Source organism: Esox lucius, chromosome 22, assembly GCF_011004845.1.
Source record: "Esox lucius isolate fEsoLuc1 chromosome 22, fEsoLuc1.pri, whole genome shotgun sequence".
Taxonomy (NCBI): domain Eukaryota; kingdom Metazoa; phylum Chordata; class Actinopteri; order Esociformes; family Esocidae; genus Esox; species Esox lucius.
Genome location: NC_047590.1, coordinates 1847689 through 1868003, shown reverse-complemented (window position 1 = coordinate 1868003; position 20315 = coordinate 1847689). Strand labels below are relative to the sequence as shown.

Sequence of the window (20315 nt, the reverse complement as noted above, 5' to 3'; positions counted from 1 at the left end):
CAATTAGGGCTAACTCTCTTGTTGGAGACAGAACAACACTGTTCTTCAACTTGTTTGACGGGGGATTAGAGCCAATGACCTTCGTCCTGACCACCAGACTACCTGCCGTCCCCCCCAAATCGGAAGTAATTCAGTTAAAAATAAATGATTCAGACAGAACACTTCAGACAAAGGCCGACCAAATCATCAACCGTAAAGCAACGACGACATGCACGCAATCTTACCTCTAATCCACGATTTCCACTGGGACTGTCGGTGGCGACTGAAGTGTTGGAGCTGCCATGCCGGGGTTCAGCGCAAGAATATTTACATACCCCATTTGGTTTTGAATCACGTTCCCAAAGCATGTCTCTTCAAGCAATGAAAGCAGAGGTACCTTAGCACATCCTTTCACTGGCTCAGGCAGCTTGATTCAACAAGACAAAATTGTTGATACTGACTCAAGCACATCCATAGTGCAAAGTGTACAATACAAAGCTAAAACAATCTGGTGAGGTGGCACTGAAGCTACACCAAGGGGCTGTAGAATGTTTAAAGTGCAAGGCAAACAAAGTGATGGAAAAAAAGTTAACGCTGTACCGGTCAAAATAGGTGCCGGGAAAATCTTGTTGTATTCTGTTTGGGCTGGATCCATCTCAAGTTAACTAGCCCGTCTGTCGTTTGCTGAATTGATGAATGACCGGTAAAGGGCAGTGTGGCCAGATATCGCAAGTCAAACAAGCAACCACGACTGTCAAAATAAGAGTTGCAGAGGAAGCCCCAAAAAGAAACTCTAATTGATTTTACTGAATTTAATCTATTGATTAAATTCAGTAAAAGTACAGATTTGCTGGGTAGAATATTTATTATGTGCTAACATAATTCAATAAGGGTGACACACAACTGGGTTCGGTTTTGGCTCATAAGCACAACTTTCACAATTATGGGCAGGAATTCTTTACAGTACCTCTAAGTTCTCTCTGAGGTACTGAGGAGAGAACGGTGCCATCAATATTGGGCTTTCCTGCTGTCACACCTCCCACAGAGCTAAGTGCCTCAATTTACCCCCAGTTCTGCACCCAGATATCACAGTGGAGCTGAGCACAGCTTTCCCAATAAACTCTCTCGGTTTCTATACAGCACACACTCTCTCTGTTTCTCTCTTGTACTCCCTCTGTTATTAGCCCTCTCTGTAGAGCAGTGTGAAGCAGGCTAAAACCGTTACATTGTGCATGTTATTTCATAAGATAGCTTCTCCCCGATGCAGACAGAAAGGCATTTTTGACACTGAAAAGAGTGAGAGCATGCAGAGAAAAGAACGTAGGACATCAGATCCACAAAGCTCAAGCCCTGCATCGTCCAGTAGATGTGGACCGGAACCTCAAACCAACTGGTCATAGGTAAATAACGCTACCCCTGGACAGAGGCTGATACTGGGCCAAGCTGGGACCAGTACAGTGCTGTCTTATCAAATGGCACAACCCAGATTCTGCACCAACACTTTGTGTTACCCTGGCTAGTATCAATAGTTTTTTATTCAGTACAGTAGCTCTTTTGTCATTGGATGTTCTCATCCAATCATTTTGTGTTAGACGTTTGATGCTGTGTTCAGTCCAATATGTTAGAAGAAGAACATACACCAACCTGGTATCATTAACCCTGTCTTGGTGAAGATTTACAGGATGTCATTTGTGGACATGCATCTCTAACAGGTGACCGGGTTATTGTTTTGACTGAAATACAAATGTATGACTGTGTATAACAGAAAATGTGTATTTTTGGTTTGTTAAACCCCTACAGCAGCCAGTATGTTCCAATGTTTGTTGTTGGTCTTATGCAGAACAAGTTACCCCAAGCGTTATTTTGCAATGCATTAAACCTAATGAACCAATACTTTTTGCTCCCATAAATAATTGCTTTTCCTTAGAGAGCGCTCAGTGCATTATCTCTTTAAAAAAAAATATACTTTAATGCTGACACTTGTTTTCTAATTTAGAAGAACTAACTACTCAATTATACAATAGGTAACCTTTGTAAGTACATTTGGTTGGTATATTGTAATTTAATGGTCAACTTTTATTTAAATTACAGACAACAAGAGATATCTCTCCATTCTCCTCTTGCTATCCCTTCTCTTCCTCTCTCCTCCCCCTCCCCAGTACCTCCATGATAATTAGTGTATCTCAGTATTCTCCCTCCGGCCCCTTTGGGAGTGATATGCAAGGCATTCTCCTTGTCTTCAGAAAGATCAGGAAGTTTAATCTCTCTACCCAGGACAGATCTGCTGTGTAATTCCTTTCTTTATTCTGATGAAGAGAGTCAACACCCTGTCATGGGAACAGCCCAGGGAGAATGGAGGCTTTCAGAGTTAAACTCAATAGAGAAAGAGTGTGAAAGAGAGAGAGACAGTGGGAGAAAGAATGAGAGTGTACTGTCAGATTAAGCTAAGAATAGTGTGAGACAGACCTGGAGAACCAGTCTCTATGTTAGTGTTAAGACAAGTAATCAGAACTCTACAATAGTGTTAGGAGAAATAGTCATGACTCTACATTAGTGTTAGGAGAAATAGTCACGACTCTACATTAGTGTTAGGAGAACTAGTCATGATTCTACATTTGTTAGGGGAACTAGTCATGATTCTACATTAGTGTTTGGAGAACTAGTCATGATTCTACATTTGTTAGGGGAACTAGTCATGATTCTACATTAGTGTTAGGAGAACTAGTCATGATTCTACATTTGTTAGGGGAACTAGTCATGATTCTACATTTGTTAGGGGAACTAGTCATGATTCTACATTAGTGTTTGGAGAACTAGTCATGATTCTACATTAGTGTTTGGAGAACTAGTCATGATTCTACATTAGTGTTTGGAGAAGTAGTCATGATTCTACATTAGTTACTCATTACTCCAAACTAATGTTAGAACTAAAATAACTAGTCATGACTGCAGCAGGTACTATCCTTGCTGTGTACTATCTGCACTGCAGGTTGGTGTTGGGAGTTTTGCTTACTCAAACATGTCCTGAACGCAGACATTAATTGAATTGGTTGACTCCATAGGGAAGGTGGAGCTTTTGTTCCAATTTTAGGGTAAGAGTTAGGTGAGGATTAAGGTTTTAGTAAGTAAAGGTTTTAGATTACATTAAATTAAACTTTACTGTCATTGAACAGTACAAGTACAGGACAAATAAATGCAGTTAGCATCTAACCAGAAGTGCAAATAGAGGAGGACAGACATTTTACGAGTATCAAGTATATGTATATTACAATTGGGCAGTTTGAATTAGGGTTTTGGGTACAGATAACAACGAAGCACTCAGCCCATTTCAAATGTGCCTTCAGTCAGATCCGCTTCTCAGATGTGTTTAAATGGGACTCCAAAATGCCCACAGGTGCAGAAGAGTCACAGATTGGAATGTTGGGTTTCTTGGCACAGCTGTTTTAAAATGGCCACCATTAAAGGGTAAATGAAGGTCAAGCAAACGAACTGATAGACACATTCTTTATGCCGCTCTGTTTTAAAGATTTTTTTACCCAATGTAAAAATTAGGTTTTAATGTGGACCAATTTCTCCCGGTGGAAAACAACACACTCTGAATTCCATTATGATCGTATTTATTCTCTAATTTCCAATTGGACAGTTCAGAGCCTATTTAGTTGGTAACTCTACTGAGAGATGGAAATTGAAAATTTAGATTTAATTTTGTATCCAGTTAATATTTTCCAGGGAGTTACTCTGTCTCCAATGCCCTTATGCTATTAATTGCAACCATAAACTAGTACAATTAGGGTTTAAATGAAATAGGTCTTCAGAGAGCTCTGGCCTTAATATTTACAGTATCCCATTTTACGCAGCGTTGGAACTATTTTGTCAAAGATAATGAACACAAGGTGAAAAACAAACATATAAAGACCCGAGTGTGTCACATTAACTGATTTAAGTTTGTCTTAATGCATCAATCTCGCTGCGTTCAGCTAGTAGGAACCTAATGCATTCGACTGCACTAAACAGCAAGCCAGACTTTAGCAGCAGAAATACAGAAAACAGTAGCCCCAGTGAAAGAGACGGAGTAAATCAAAGTCACCCAGTGACAGTGTTTCCTGTGTGCACAGTAGAGCCTGTCAGACATGTACAGCAGCATCATTACGTTGCTGTGGTGCTGTCCGACTTCTTGGCGTTGTGTACCAGAGTCACCTCAGGCAAACAGTACCACCGCTTCAGGTATCTAAGAGCTCTCTGGTTCCCCCAGCCTGGACCTTCCATCACGCTTTGTTATTCATTATTTAGACGCATATAAATAATTGTACAGACAGAAAAGCAGATCTGTCATGAATAATTCCAACTGAGCTGTGAGAGTCTGGGTCGTGTTTCTGTTCCCATTGAAGTTGTCATGATCTGAGGGTGAATAATGTTAAGTGTTGTGGGTTAAGAGACAATTCATGATGTCAGGTAGAACTTTTACCTTCCTTTAGAGTGGTTGACTCCAATCCACTTTTTTACAATGAGGTTAAGTGGCAACATTGCATGAAAAAAAACTGAGTTTCACAGCTGTTGACAAGGGAAAACGCTCTGCCTAAATAGAGTTGCTGTCATTTTAAGCTAGGTCCCATTCACCCATGATAGAGCGTCTCCTGGAGAGATAAACGATTAGGGGAAAAACAAAGAGACACGTCATTGACTACCGAACACTGGTTATCTGCAAAATATTTAAGAACGTACATTACATATTGGCTACCGCTGCTCCTTATGGTGCAATTTGACTTATTAAAGTAGTAGAACTATTTCAGGTAAGTCTTAAATCAAGGCCTACTGGGTGGACAAAAGACTGTGGAGAAACAAAGGTAGATTGTGATTAAATGCATATTAAGGAGTAGGTGCTATATCAGTACTCGGCTGGACTCCTCCTGTACTCATACATTTTCCTGCGGGCTAGGCCTAAGGTCATCATTAACACTCTCATTAGCACTTTCTCTTGTTACATCTTATTCCATATTTAGTGCATTACTCTGACCAAAGCCATAAGGACCCTGGTCAAAAGTAGTGCACTTCAAATAGAATAGTGTACCATTTGGGATGTACCCCTACTGATATCACCTGCTACCAACTGCTTCCATTATTTATGAACTAAATTAATCGCTTTCGCAACATTAAAGAACAGAGAAAGTTTAGATAAAGTATTGTGTTAAAATGCTGAGGAAACTAGCTGGTACCAGTTTAGTTCTTAATGGCCTAATTCAATCAGATTCACATTGCAGAACTTAAGCTTTGGTCAAAATCATTCACAGACTGATGTTGAAAAATTACTTCTACAACAATCAAAACGTACCGTAATGGCTGATATCGGCTGATTCGCCTATTTCTGCTGAACACAGAAAAGATGGCGCAGCTTGCAGAGACAAAACGGGAATGCGGCGACAGTATAACGAAACCAAATTCAATGGACGACCATGAGCTTTTGGAACTTACATTTTTAATACAGTACTGACACCAGTCTGGTTGCGGTAGGTTTTCATAACTTGTATAACTATTGCCCATTTGAATGCTCACATTAACGCCCTCGTGTTCATTTCAGTGGTTCACGTAGGGAGGTAGGAGCTACAGTCACATTAACTCGGCCACGGTGTCCATAAAGAGTCTTCAAGCAGGTGATTCTTTTTTTTATTATAAAATGTTTATTTGTACCCCTCCAAATGTTTTTCCGTATACAACAACGAGTAAGAAAACCCAAATATGCAATCCATTTTAGTCCTTAAAAAAAGAAAATGGTAAGGCATGTCTGCTCGTCCGTTGATCGTCTTGATCCACCTCGACTAGCTAATAGCAGCGTCGTGCTCTGGGGAATAACTTCAGTATCTAAATGTGCACCCACAAACGTAAGAACCAAATTAATGTGTACAGCCAACTTTCACATCTTCCTTTTGGACAAGAAGGAACATTATGTGGAACATATAGAGTCCTCAAAGTGCAGCGATAGGAAAATAAAAACAACATTGCGTGATATTTAACTTTTTGACGCTCTGTCGTCAAGAGACATTTGGAACTAATTGAAACTGATGACAGTTAAACTGACTGAGTTACGTGTGTGTGTGTGTGTGTGTGTGTGTGTGTGTGTGTGTGTGTGTGTGTGTGTGTGTGTGTGTGTGTGTGTGTGTGTGTGTGTGTGTGTGTGTGTGTGTGTGTGTGTGTGTGTGTGTGTGTGTGTGTGTGTGTGTGTGTGTGTGTGAGATAAGCCTTTTAGGGAGAAAAACCAACCACTTTTAGAAAAATTTAACATGGCCACATTTTGCCCATTCAACCTTACAACTTCCCTTTTCTCTCCCCCCTGGTCTCTCCTTCCTCAGGATACCGTGACCAAACCTCCTGATGTTGTGGGGACGAGCCAATGACTCCTTTTAGTTTCCTGGGCTGTCTCAGCCTCTTCACCATCGTCTTCCTCTCTCCGGCTCTACCTGTCTGCCTTTTCACTTTGTCATCTCCAAAAATGGCCAGGCAGTCTTTAAACCTGGCAGCCAGGTAATTCCCAACCGTCAAGAATAGCCGTGTCTAAAACCACCATGAAACCCCTGGCTCTCCTTCCCTCGTTTCTACCTTCTGAAACCCCTCACTCCCTTAGCAGTCATATTGCTCACCCTTTACCCTGTCCTCTGTCTATCTGCAGCATGATGAATGACTTGTTTCACAATCAAAACTTAGATTTATTACACATTTTTACAGTCCAACGGAGAAATTCATTCAGTGTCACAAATGAAAAATGCTTATTACACTTCGATTACCGTCCCTACAAAATAAATCTGACTCTTTTCAGATGTTTTAGTCTTTGTTTAAAACTAGTGTGTGACTATTTATATTTTCTAAACTCCTTCAGATTAATTCCAATCTTCTAGCTAACAATTGCATTTAAATTTAGATGCAGATCTGAGGCCACTCCATTTATTAAATTGTGTAAATCAAAATGCTATTTAGATAATCTGATTGGCCTCAGACCAATGAGAACTATCCAGCATTTGTATATATTCTCTGTAAATATATTCCCTGGTAACAGCACAGAGGTGTGTGTTCCACTCATGTTCCCAGTGAGAAAGTGCACCCTGAACCACTCTTCAGGCGTTGGATCTGGCGTTTCATAATTGTGTCATGAAAGAAAATGACAATAACAACAAACAATAGCAAACAGAAAGCGTGAAGTGTGATATTATATATAGATATAATTATATAGAGGAACTATATATTTCTGTAAAATATATGAGTGAGTAATAGTGGGGAAAAAGACAGCGTGCTCTGGCGATGTGTGCGACAGCATATACATCCAACAGGTGATTCATTCATTAAGATTTATGGGTTTGGGCTGACAAAGAATGGAGTGTTGTTATCAACAGCATCCTTTAGATAATGCACTGAGTGGTGGAAGTACTAGATGGTTAATAATTCACCAGGTTAATAAGGACATGGTGGTCTCTGGGTCATAGGAATATGCAGCAGCTGTATAAATACCTGGTGAATCTCACACATTATAGTTCCGTTATTAGCTGTGAATCATCTCATTTAGAATTTTCACCAAAATTGAATATTCTTTAGCATATTGGTAAAAATAAATTAATGTCTGTATTTAAAGGGACAGGACGAAGGCATTAGCCAAAGCTGTGATATAGTAATCTTTCATCATATAGATAATTGGTTAAAGATAAAACACATTACATGATAAGAACATATAAATAGATTCTCTCCTCAGAAAATGTTTCCTGCCGTTCGTTCTTGAACAGCTGCATCCCAACGCATGTTAAATCTGTGCTCAGTGATGTCTCCTCATAAGACATGGGGTACTTCATTAAACTTTATCAAGTGTGCAATTAAACGAGAAGAGCGCGACTGTGGGAGGCTGCTTTCCAACTGACACTCTACTCTTTATTTTGTGCACTCACTTCGACTGAGTCCCATATAGTACTGATGAAATGTAGTGCACTAAATACAGAAGAAGCTGTTATTTGGGACACCAGTGTTCTGTGCCAGGAAGTGTGACAACATCAATTAACTCCAAAGCAGGGAAACGATGTTTTAGACGGGTGATTTGCTGTATAGCTAGACTGGTTAAAACAATAAATGAGAAGCATGATCCTGTATTTCTGACTGTTGTATGAACAAAAACACAGTGGAACATCCTGTTTCTCTCTTCCTATCTTTCTCTCTTCCTATGTGTTTCTCTTCATATCTATATTCTCTCTCTTTTTGTCATATATGATATAAACAGACATTCCTTAGCGTGCTCTCTTTCAGTTTTCAAATTTCATAATTATCTGCTGTATAAAAGAAAGGAAAAAATAGAATCTCATGTATTTTTAAATTCATCTTCATTTATCTTGTGTTCTCATTCCTTTCCTCTGGGACTGAAAAGGCATGTTGCTCACACTGTTCAGAGTTATGAGGAGAGAAGCGGTTGGTTGAGATATGCAGAGGTGAGTGTCTCCGACTGTTCCAGGTCTGGTCCAGTACAGATGGAGCAGGGAGATCTTTGGGGAGAAAGCAGAACGCAGCGCTGCGACGCACAACCCCCCCGCAGGCCGTTACAGTTATCTACAACGGTAACCAACGCTACCATAACTCTTCAAGGTGGGGTTCCAAAGGGTTCTACAAGTCCTGTTCCAGATCTGTTTAGAGAACACTAACAACCGCGTGACAACCGGCTGTCTGTCCGTCCGTCCGTCCGTCCGATTGGTGCCGTAGTCAGAGAAATGTCCCGTCCCGGCTGGGATTATCTCCGGGACCAGGAGAGGGATGCCAGCAGGACGGTGAGGGTGAGGAAGGGGGAGGGTCCGGGGGAGGATGAGGCACCGCCGGCGGCAGCGGAAGAACGCTCGTCGCTCCGGTCCCCAAGCACAGGGGCCTCCGAACCCACAAACACAAACTCTGTGGTGCAGCCGTCTGTGCAGCCATTCCCACTGGCGCTCCCACTCCCCTCGTCACCTGGAGCACACACACACACACACACACACACACACACACACACACACACACACACACACACTGTGATGACAGAGATCCGGGTCAGACTGAAAGCCTACATCTCAATCGTTTGGCATTTAGCCGTGTGGTTGAGAGATCTGTTTTAAACGGATGTCACATGCATGTTCCTCTGAAAGCAGACAGAGAGGTGCTGCCAGGACTCAGTCACAATGTTGAATTCATACTGGCCCTATCTTCCTGTCGTCACAGTAACCATGTCTGTCTCACTTCACTGAGACTCGGCAGGATGTGACAGACGGTGTCCGTCCGCTGTGATGGGAGAGAGGAGGGTGACCGCTTAGCGTGAAGGGGGAGGGAGGCTGGGGGGGGGGCTGGGGGTCTCATTTAGCTGACGTGGACATGGGACAAAGATATCATGTCTGGTGGCTCAAGGGCAGAGTGTCTGGGGTAGCCTGGCTGCACTAATGTAGCCAGAATCATTCTCAGGTGAATGCAGTGACCACTGGAGTTAATTAGGTACTGAGCTCCCTCAGATGGACAGCCAGAAAGTGAACCAGTCGGCCAGCCAACCAGTCAGTCAACCACCTGGAATGTTTTAGCTAAATGACATAAATATACATTTAAAATGTGTACCCGGCAATGTCATTGTTTATGTTTTATTATTGCTGGATTTGAATTTAATTTAGGAAAAAAAATATATTCAGTGCTTTTGAATGAGATATCACGTGGACTGGTTTACTTTCTAAATGGACTGGATTTTACTGTAGATGGAATTGGCCCCCAAACCTGCTAGAAAAGTCTCTGAACTTTGACCCGTACCAGCTGCTTTGTTCCGGACTGTTCCTCTTTAACAGTTACAACCTCGTCTTCGATTTGATCTTCCATTTCTCTGGGAGGTACAGGAGATGAAGGATGGTGTGATGAAAACAGAGGGAGGTGTGATGAAAACACCACCCATAACACCACAGTACATCTACTGTTTTCTTTAGCTTTCATCTTCTTTGTTGGTGCCCTGGGAGATATAGAGGGACGACCACTTAAAGTGTTGGTGTGTTTCACCATCAGGTCTGGTGCACTCTCCCTTCGCAGTGCTGCCTCTGAAGTAACAGCATCCATTAGCCATCAAAGGAAGGTGACTGAGTGGGCTCGCTCAATGCAACAATGTTGCCGTTTCCTGGTGTTTTTGATATTTACAATTCGGTAGCCTGTCACTTTTCCTGATCAAATAAAGTTTAAATAATATTTAAATAGCTTTGCTATCTCCTATGTTATTGGCATTTTGTTACTAATTTCGCGCCAGTGTACTGCATGTTCCGTGTACAGAAAACTGTTTTTGTTCATAAACTGTTTAAAAAACGAAAATCGCTGGCTGAAAACAGAGTTCTGCCCGTCGCAGGAGGTAGCGTTTGTAGATAACTGGCTCTCTTTTTGGGACTCTCCCAATCTCTGATCATAAACTAGATGTTATTGGCTTGTGTGAAACATGGCTAAAGCCTGATGAATTCGCTGCCCTAAATGAGGCCTCTCCTCCTGGCTATACTAGTGATCATATCCCTCGTGCGTCCCGAAAAGGAGGGGGTGTTGCAATATTTATGACAGTAAATATACATTTACTCTCAAACACATCACTGGTTTGAAATTTTACTCATGAAAGTTAACCAGGCTGATAAATTGTTTTACATAGCTACTATTTACAGCCCCCCTGGGCCATACACAATGTTCCTCAATGAGTTTCCAGAATTCTTGTCTAACCTTCATGTCATGGCAGATAGTATTCTAATTTTTGGCGTCCAGTGATCCTCTTCAAAAAGCCTTTGAAGCCATAATATGTCTCAAGTCCAACACATTGCCACAATCACACCTTAGATTTAGTCCTGTCAAGAGAAATAGATATTGTAGATCTAATAATTTACCCCCAAAATCCTGGAATATCGGATCACTGTCTTATTACATTTACCGTTAAGACAAGAAATCCACTTGCTCCACAAAAAATGAGTTTCAAAAGCCGTACTGTAAATTCTTGGACTACAAATAGATTCCTTGATATTCTTACAAGCTCGCTCATCAACGACAGAGTAAATAAATCTGCAAACAATCAAATTGAGGATCTAAACTGAACACTGCGAAATACTTTAGATACGGTTGTACCACTAAAAACAAAAGAAATATGTAACAAGAAACTTCAAGCAAGCCTCCAGATTGGACCGAAAGTGGCGCTCCACCAAGTTGGAAGTATTCAGACTAGCCTGGATAGACAGTACAGTACAATACTGAAAAGCACTCACATTTGCTCGATCAGCTTATTTCTCCAACCTGATTGAGGTGAACAAAAACATACTGACTTCTCCTCAAATAGTTAAACAATTATAGGCCAATATCGAACCTTCCGTTCCTCTCAAAAATTTGTTTCCCAACAACTGAATGCCTTCTTGAAGACAAATAACATTTAAGTGTCTACTAAAGACTAATCTCTACAGCACGGTCTATGATTAAGTGTAGCCTGGCCCAGGGGCGTGAAGATGACCAGAAAGGCTTGATACTGTCCACCCTTGCTGTCTTGGCAGGTGGGCTCTCATCGCCACAGGGATGCTCTCACTCCAATGCCATTCGGGGGTGGAGTCACTGGCTTGTTGTTGTCTCTCTGTTGAACACTTCTGCAATTGGGCTGTACTCTGCTGGCAATACTCGGCCCTCATTCAGGTTGGCTGCGGATGGTGGGTGTCCCTTTGGTTGATGCTTGGCAATGTGGGTGGATTGATTTCCTGCTTGTTGGGCCCTGTCCGGGGCCTCCCCCGGATAGGGCCATAGTGTCGCCAGACCCCCCTGTCTCAGTCCCATGCGCCTACGCTGCTATATTATTGTGCTGGGGGACTGGGTCAGTTCTCCTTCTCCACTATAAATCCTTGTAGATATAAGGAATGCATTTTCTAAAATGTTCCTGTCTCCTGACGTTTTTTTCCTGTCTTTCCCACACCTGAGTAGTACCAGGCTTGAAAGACCCGTTGCTGTCCCTGTCCAAAGTCCTCCTGGTTGTGTTGCAGATCAAGACGATACCTGACGATTTCAGGTGCCACTGTGCTGACACCTCCCCCTCCCCCGTGTTGTCCCTTTCCTTGTCCATCTGGTCATGCTTCCGACCTGGACTAAGATTAAATAGACTCTAGACTCAGCCCACATGCATTTATTAATTATTACAATTTGTACTCTTAATATGTTCACCCGGCACAGCCAGAAGAGGACTGGTCACCCCTCTGAGCCTGGGTCCTCTCTAGGTTTCGTCCTAAATTTCATCCTTCATAGAGAGTTTTTCCTAGTCACTGAAATTCAACACTACTGTTGTTTGCTCCTTGGGGTTTAAGGCTGGGTGTTTTGTAAAAGCACTTTGTGACCGCTGCTGGTGTAAAAAGGGCTTTATAAATACATTTGATTAATTGATTGATAAAGACTCACTGAGGAGCCGATTAAGTCTGTAGGCTATGAAATATTTTTAAGTCACTATTACACTCTTAAACCTCACCATTTCAAGTCTGAATAGGGCGTGAAACATGTTAACTCACTGGAGTCCTGGAAGTATATGTCGTTCCCGTTGTAGGCATTTTTTAGCTTGTTGGTCATGACTCTGAGTGTCATGATCTGTTGACGAATCAGAGTGTCCGGTCTAGTGATGTCCACCTCTACCTCAGGGTTGTTGAGCTGGTTGGTCAGACCATCCTTCACCACTTCTGGAAAATACCTGGGACAGGAAATGAGCCAGGTCAACAAAACCACTGTGTCAGCTGATTGGTTACTACATCTTCCGGCGCGTCAGGAAATGATTTAACCACCACCACAACAAGCACAGAAGTCTTAAAACACCTCATCAAATTGTTTCAGTGTTGCATGTCATTCAGCAACGACACCATCTGTGTGAGTCTTTTATGCAACTGTGACGAACGTTAAAGACTGACGTCAACAACATAACAGCAGTTATTCAGGTGACTTCACTCTGTTCAGGTGTCGTTTGAGGAGGAAGGTCAACAGAGTCAGATCTGTTGAGTGTCACTAGCTGTCAGTGAGGTCCGTCAGAGGGAGTGTGGATGACCTCTGACAGCTGTACCAGAGGGAGTGTGTGGCACTCCCCCTGGTATTGAAAACCAGACTTACTACCTCCTTTACCCTACCAGACTTACTACCTCCTGTACCCTACCAGACTTATTACCTCCTGTACCCTACCAGACTTACTACCTCCTGTACCCTACCAGACTTATTACCTCCTGTACCCTACCAGACTTATTACCTCCTGTACCCTACCAGACTTACTACCTCCTGTACCCTACCAGACTTACTACCTCCTGTACCCTACCAGACTTACTACCTCCTGTACCCTACCAGACTTACTACCTCCTGTACCCTACCAGACTTATTACCTCCTGTACCCCACCAGACTTACTACCTCCTGTACCCTACCAGACTTATTACCTCCTGTACCCCACCAGACTTATTACCTCCTGTACCCCACCAGACTTATTACCTCCTGTACCCTACCAGACTTATTACCTCCTGTACCCTACCAGACTTATTACCTCCTGTACCCTACCAGACTTATTACCTCCTGTACCCTACCAGACTTATTACCTCCTGTACCCTACCAGACTTATTACCTCCTGTACCCTACCAGACTTTTTTACCTCTTGTACCCTACCAGACTTATTACCTCCTGTACCCTACCAGACTTATTACCTCCTGTACCCTACCAGACTTATTACCTCCTGTACCCTACCAGACTTACTACCTCCTGTACCCTACCAGACTTATTACCTCCTGTACCCTACCAGACTTATTACCTCCTGTACCCTACCAGACTTATTACCTCCTGTACCCTACCAGACTTATTACCTCCTGTACCCTACCAGACTTATTACCTCCTGTACCCTACCAGACTTATTACCTCCTGTACCCTACCAGAAGTCTGCTACCAGAAGTCTGCCTGACCCCACAGGAACAGGAAGTCTGCTGTACATCTGACCCAAACAGGAACAAGAAGTCTGCTGTACATCTGACCTAACAAAAGCAGGAGCCACAATCTGCATCTCTGGGTTCTTCCAGTGATCTGGGAAGGCTGACAGACTAGCTGGTACCCATCAATGTTTCATTTCTCAGGTGATTTAGAAGCCACCTCCACTCCATTTAGATTTAGAGCAAAGCAGAGACCAGCAGGGTGTTAAAGGGGGGGTGTGGGAGAAGGAAAAGGAAAATAAACAGATTTGTTTAATACACCATCTGGTGGAGTTATGACTCTTGGAGTGGTGGAGGAACCGACGAGAACAGAGGAACAGAAAGGTTGACTCTCCGACTCAGTATTAGAGATGGTAGACTCTGACTCAGTGTTAGAAATGGTAGACTCTGACTCAGTGTTAGAGATGGTAGACTCTGACTCAGTATTCAGTATTAGAGATGGTGGACTCTGACTCAGTATTAGAGACGGTAGACTCTGACTCAGTATTCAGTATTAGAGATGGTGGACTCTGACTCAGTATTAGAGACGGTAGACTCTGACTCAGTATTCAGTATTAGAGATGGTAGACTCTCTCAATGACTCAGTATTCAGTATTAGAGATGGTAGACTCTGACTCAGTATTCAGTATTAGAGATGGTAGACTCTAACTCAGTATTCAATATTAAAGATGGTAGACTCTCTCTGACTCAATATTCAGTATTAGAGATGGAAGACTGCAATTTTGTGAGTGAAAAACATTGTAAACACAACACTTACCATGCCTTCAACGGGCGTCTGAGGTGAGGTTTCTTGAAATGTAACATTCAATTGAGATCTTAGTGACTGGATCTGTTGTATCATTCAAACTGTGTTTGAAATAGTTCTATTAAACATAATAGTGAACCATCTTACCTGGCCTTGGCATGGCTGTTCCAGCACTGCTCCTCATCTGACTCTGTCATCTTGTCTTTAACGCAGATCTCATCAGGCAGCTTGGACCAGAACTTCTTAGACTGTTTTAGCTTCTCCTTGATGTCCACCACCTACAGGAAACACAAGGTACAGAAAATCATGGGGTAAAGAAACAAAGTAGGTAGGGGCTAGCGTGTAAGGGGTAGTTTGTATAAGCTAGTCTGTATGGGTAGTTTATGGAGGCTAGCCTGTATGGGTAGTTTATAGAGGCTAGCCTGTATGGGTAGTTTATAGAGGCTAGCTTGTATGGGTAGTTTATAGAGGCTAGCCTGTATGTGGTAGCATGTAGGTGGTAGTGTGGAGGAGCTAACAGATGGGGGTAACCTGTAGGGATAGCGTGCAGAGGGTAAAAAGACAAGGTCTGAGAAGAGCAATTTTGCTATTAAGAAAATATAGTATGGCCAAACAAACAATGTTTTAAAATACAAGGAAGAAAAACCTGGATGGAGGAAACGTTATTTTGAAATCTGAACAACATAAGGATTAACTCTAATTTTCAAGTCTGTTGCTTTACTGGTACAACCTGATATGTAATAGAATAGAAAAGATATATTTTTATTCATAAGGAATTCAACAAAACCATGATCCAAAACACACAAGCAAAGCTACAACAGAACTGCTCAAAAATAATAAATGGTTATGGCCTGACCAAAAAATAATAAAAAAATCTGGTGTTGTCGTTACTTTTTCACATGACTGTACATGATGTATTTATAAGAACAAAAAAAAAAATGTGACTCACAAGTACAATGCAATTAATGAATGTTTGATGCTGACAAAGACACTCCGACGCCTGCCAGTGCAGCCCACTGCTGGTGTCTGTCTAGGGTGTTGAGGGCTGTAAACCACACTGTTAGGCTCCCAGTCATCACATCGTGCAAACCAACAGAATGTTAATGACGACGACAGACAGGCTGATGCTTATCGGATCCGCTCTGCCCCGGGAGTCTGCCGTCTGTGGTCGGACGTGTCGGATCAGACACCAGATCAACCCAGTCAGTCAGATCACAGCCAGATTAGTCACCCTGTGGTTGCAAAACGACACCTTTAGGTGAATCCCGGTTTTTGTCACAGCCGCAAAAAAATGATGTCAATGTTAGGGCTGGTGGTGTCTGATGAAGCCGACAGTAATGTAGCCTGGCCTCATGGTGAGGTGGTAATCCCACCATGTGGACAGACACCAGAGCTGGTTAAATGAACTGCCCAGTGTATCCAGACTGACATTCAAAACCCTGTCCACATCTCTCTGTTTTTGGATTCCCCTGAACAGAAGATGTAGAGAAACTTCAAACTGGAGCACCTCTTGTGTGTGCCACGAATAAGATTTCAGTCATATGTTTCTGTTAAAAATGAAGCTTGCACTTGTCCATCTCTAATAGTACTGACCTATCTGATAATGTCTTTATTGAGAACATATGTAGTCACTAGGACTGTGATATGTGGTTCTCAGCTATCTTAAGATGAATACACTAAGTGGCTTTGGGTGAGAGTGTCTGTTCAATAAATAAAATGTAAAATGTCATGGGGGAAACAGTAACTCCCTCTCTAAACATCTCTACAACCCACTCTACATCTGTATCTTCAACATCTGTATCTACAACATCTGTCTACATCTGTATCTCTCAACATGTCTCTACATCTGTATCTCTCAACATCTCTTTACATCTGTATATCTCAACATCTGTCTCCATCTGTATCTCTCAACATCTCTGCATCTGTATCTCTCAACATGTCTCTACATCTGTATCTCTCAACATCTCTTTACGTCTGTATCTCTCAACATCTGTCTCCATCTGTATCTCTCAACATCTCTACATCTGTATCTCTCAACATCTCTACATCTGTATCTCTCAACATGTCTCTACATCTGTATCTCTCAACATGTCTCTACATCTGTATCTCTCAACATCTCTTTGTCTGTATCTGTCTACATCTGTATCGCTCAACATCTTTCTACATCTGTATCTCTCAACATGTCTCTACATCTGTATCTATCTACTTCTCTCTACATCTCCATCTCTCTACATCTCTATCTCTCTACCTCTCTACAGGTGTATCTAGCTACATATCACATTTTTTCTCTGAACAACCTTCTATCGCTGTACATCTCTACCTCTCTACATCTTTATCTATCTACATCTCTACATTTTTATCTACATCTCTAACAATTTTTCTACCTCTCTAAATCTCTATCTATCTACATCTCTACATATTTATCTACCTCTCTAAATCTCTATCTAAATCTGTACCGCTCTACATCTTTATCTATCTACATCTCTGCATCCTTCTCTCTCTCTCTACATCCTCTCAATCTCTTTTCTCTATTTATTTTTTATTTATTTTATTTATCTCTCGGTTTCCGATCGATTATAACCACTGTGTGGGATTACTGTGAATGAGGTAAACTGTCAGAGTTCAGGTCATCTGTGAGGTTTTGGGTCAAATCCATTCAGTTCCAGTCAATTCACGACATACTGTAGATAGAATTATCTTTAATGCCAAACATTTCAATTGGAAATTAGTTTAAAATGGAATTGGCCTCAACCAATAATAACTGTTGAACCACGTCACCTGAATAAAGGTGGAGGACATTGTCAGGCAGGAAGACCAGAGATGCAAAGAGGGTGAATTTGTTTTTAACAAGGTCCTCCGGTCATAACCAAGTGACTGATGCAATCTACCAGCTCTCTTCATCCCTGGCGCTTTTCTCTCGCGCAGCACTGTGACTGGAATCACCCCCCCCGGGTCCCCAGCCTCCTCCATCATAACGTGTTAATTGTGTGTTATTTCTGTCTGCGTGTCAACACGGCAGGGTGTTCCTCTGGGAGCTACGGGACCGCAGGAGACCTGGTGAGTGCTGGAGCTGATGTATCCACCAAGGAAATCACCCTCTTAACGTATCACTACACACACCACATTTCCCAGATATGTAAACGTCTACCGGCTCCAAGTGGAGGATGCTACTCATCTGTTCTGTACGTGCTGGTTAGGGACCTCAAAGAACTACACACATAACTGTCATATCCCATCACGACACAAAACATCACACTGATTTTAACACGTATTTCTGTAAAATAAGTACGTGTAAACAAACACTGTTCAGCAACAACACAAACTTAAAATGTTGCGTCAAAGCTGGTATCCACAGCCGAATTGTGTTGTGGTTACATTTCTCCAGCCCCATCCCTCAGATCTTCACCCAAACAGGGAAGACGCTTTGTTATTGCCTCTGAAGTGCTGATTGCCTCTTTAATGCTCAGCGCCTCACTGTAAACAGACTCATTTGAATCCTGCAGCAATTCAGAACCAATTCAACTTGAATGAATGAATAAACAAACCCTTCTATTTTGTTTTCCCATTAGTTTTTCTCCATTTCATTCCGTTTGGGTGTTTTTTTTACTCCCAGCGTGCTACTATAGCAAGATGTCCATAACGGCACCCTATTACATAGTGTGCTAATTTTGACTAGGACTCATAGGGTAGTGATGTAAAAGCAGTGGACTATATAGGGAATAATGTTCCATTTGGGACATCAAGTTCTATTAAACAGCTCCACTTCCATGTTTCAGATCACCCTCTGAGATTTCCCTCTTGGATGTAATGTCAACTGGCTGTTGATCCATGGAGGAGAGATCAAAGAGCCTTCCAGCAATACATTTACATGTTCATTTTAGTCATTTAGCCTCTTATCCAGAGCCACTTATAATACTGACTGCATCCATTTTCATGCTTTTTCCAGCTTGACAATGTTGAAACGGCCAATCGGCACCCACGAATCCCCTGCCCTTTCACAGCCCCGGCTCGGTAAACAGAGGGGGGTTTGAATGGCTCCATATTCCCTGAAAACATGTAGCGTTCATCCCCCCCACCCCCCACCCCCCATATATATATATTTTGACATTTTCTTATAATGGAATATAATGCTTTGAGAGCTTTTTCTTGTAGTTCACTCCTTACCAGACCACATCAGCTTAATGTTTAGTCAGAGGTAGTTACCATTTGGCATGTTCAGCCATGGTACTTTGTGATTCCAAAGAGGTTTCTGCTTTGATTACTGGCTTTTTTTTTCCTGGGACAAAAAAAAAAGAAATGTCACTCTTTCCGTTTTAAATGTCTCATATGCATACAGAAGGAATCTGACCTCCTCTGAGGGCAAGGAGATTGTTGATGGAGACCTCGAACAGATTTGGCTTTACGCCTAAGTCCTGGTTCGTAATATTTGGGTAGCAGCCATATGGGTCACGCCGAAGCTATAATGGCTTTTGATTGTGTGTTCTAGGATGTTGAGCTTTTCTATGTTTGTTTTATTTGGTTTAACATACCATCACATATCTTCTTTCAGAGTGTTTTCAAAATGCTTTACTTTCCTCCATCTTACGGTTTGTTCATATTCTTTGTTGGTGTCACCTTGAACATCTGCCTCGTGGTAGAATAATGTTTAGGGTTATTTTAGAGCACAAATGTACTCCAAATGAAGTTATTGATAGTGGTTGTAATTTTAGAGTAATGCTGTGTTGAAATGTGTTGTGCTGTCAGAGGCTCAACTGAATGTTTTATTTAGTTTACAGGGCTCTGTTTGTGAGGTCTATCTGGGAGACTTTTTAAATGAATTATCCTTCAGTGTTCTGTGGTCTGACAGAAAATGCAATAATAAGAAGTCTGAGCATAGTCAAGTTTCAGGTTTTGACAAGCTACTTGTGGAACTACCAGGACTCACACTGTGCATTCAACCAAGTACTTACTTGTCAGGTTTTCTAAGCAAAAATGTCACTACAATTAAAATAATGAAGTAAATACAGTTAAATATAAACAAATCACAATAAAAAACAACCACAACCCTGGTTTCAAAAGCTTCCCAAATAATCTCTAATTCCTCCCCTTTTCAAATCTATTCATCCCTCCTTCTTTTGTCCTCTCCTCATCCCTCGCTACTAGACTCTTGAGTGCCTTGGGAATTTGTGTTTTTTAGTTTGTGTACATGTGCTTGTGTGTGTCTAGTTGTATCTGTGCTTGTGTGTGGGGAGGACATGTGGGTACATTGCAGTGTGTCTGCGTTGTCAGATGAGTCGCCATGTGACAGTAGTTAACATAAAAGGTGACATTACTGACATCTCATGTCCTCATTAAGGCATTAGTCCTTTACCAGCCTGCTCTCTTTAGATGAGACAAGTTCAGGGGGAGGCTGGCGGTTAAAGAAATGTCTTCATTACACCACATTGCATCCAGTGTGAATTTAACCAGCTGTTGGACTCCGTGACCAGACCGTGATCCAGTGACAGGGTGCCACTGGGTTCTATGAATGTTCTACCAGACATGTAGTTGAGGCACTAAACCTTGATTCTGAGTTCAATCCTGAGTCCCTGGTGCTTGAGTCTGTGTCGAGAGATTTTAAAATTATTGTAAATAGTTTTTGAACCCAGATCTGTTT

The 20315-nt window shown here is 42.0% G+C and overlaps 1 protein-coding gene across 4 annotated transcripts in view; it reads right to left on the bottom strand.

Moving 5' to 3' along the window:
* Positions 1 to 7565: 7565 nt before the first annotated feature.
* The window catches only part of gpc6a (glypican 6a), a 154413-nt gene continuing 141663 nt past the window's right edge, over positions 7566 to 20315 (bottom strand). For all 4 annotated transcript variants that reach the window (XM_034289736.1, XM_034289735.1, XM_029116698.2 and 1 more), the window contains 3 exons: positions 14828 to 14958; positions 12498 to 12673; positions 7566 to 8940 (listed from right to left, as the gene is read on the bottom strand). In XM_034289736.1, the coding sequence (XP_034145627.1) occupies positions 8729 to 8940; positions 12498 to 12673; positions 14828 to 14958 (519 nt within the window). In that variant the 3' untranslated portion in view covers positions 7566 to 8728. The remainder of the gene's footprint in view (positions 8941 to 12497; positions 12674 to 14827; positions 14959 to 20315) is intronic.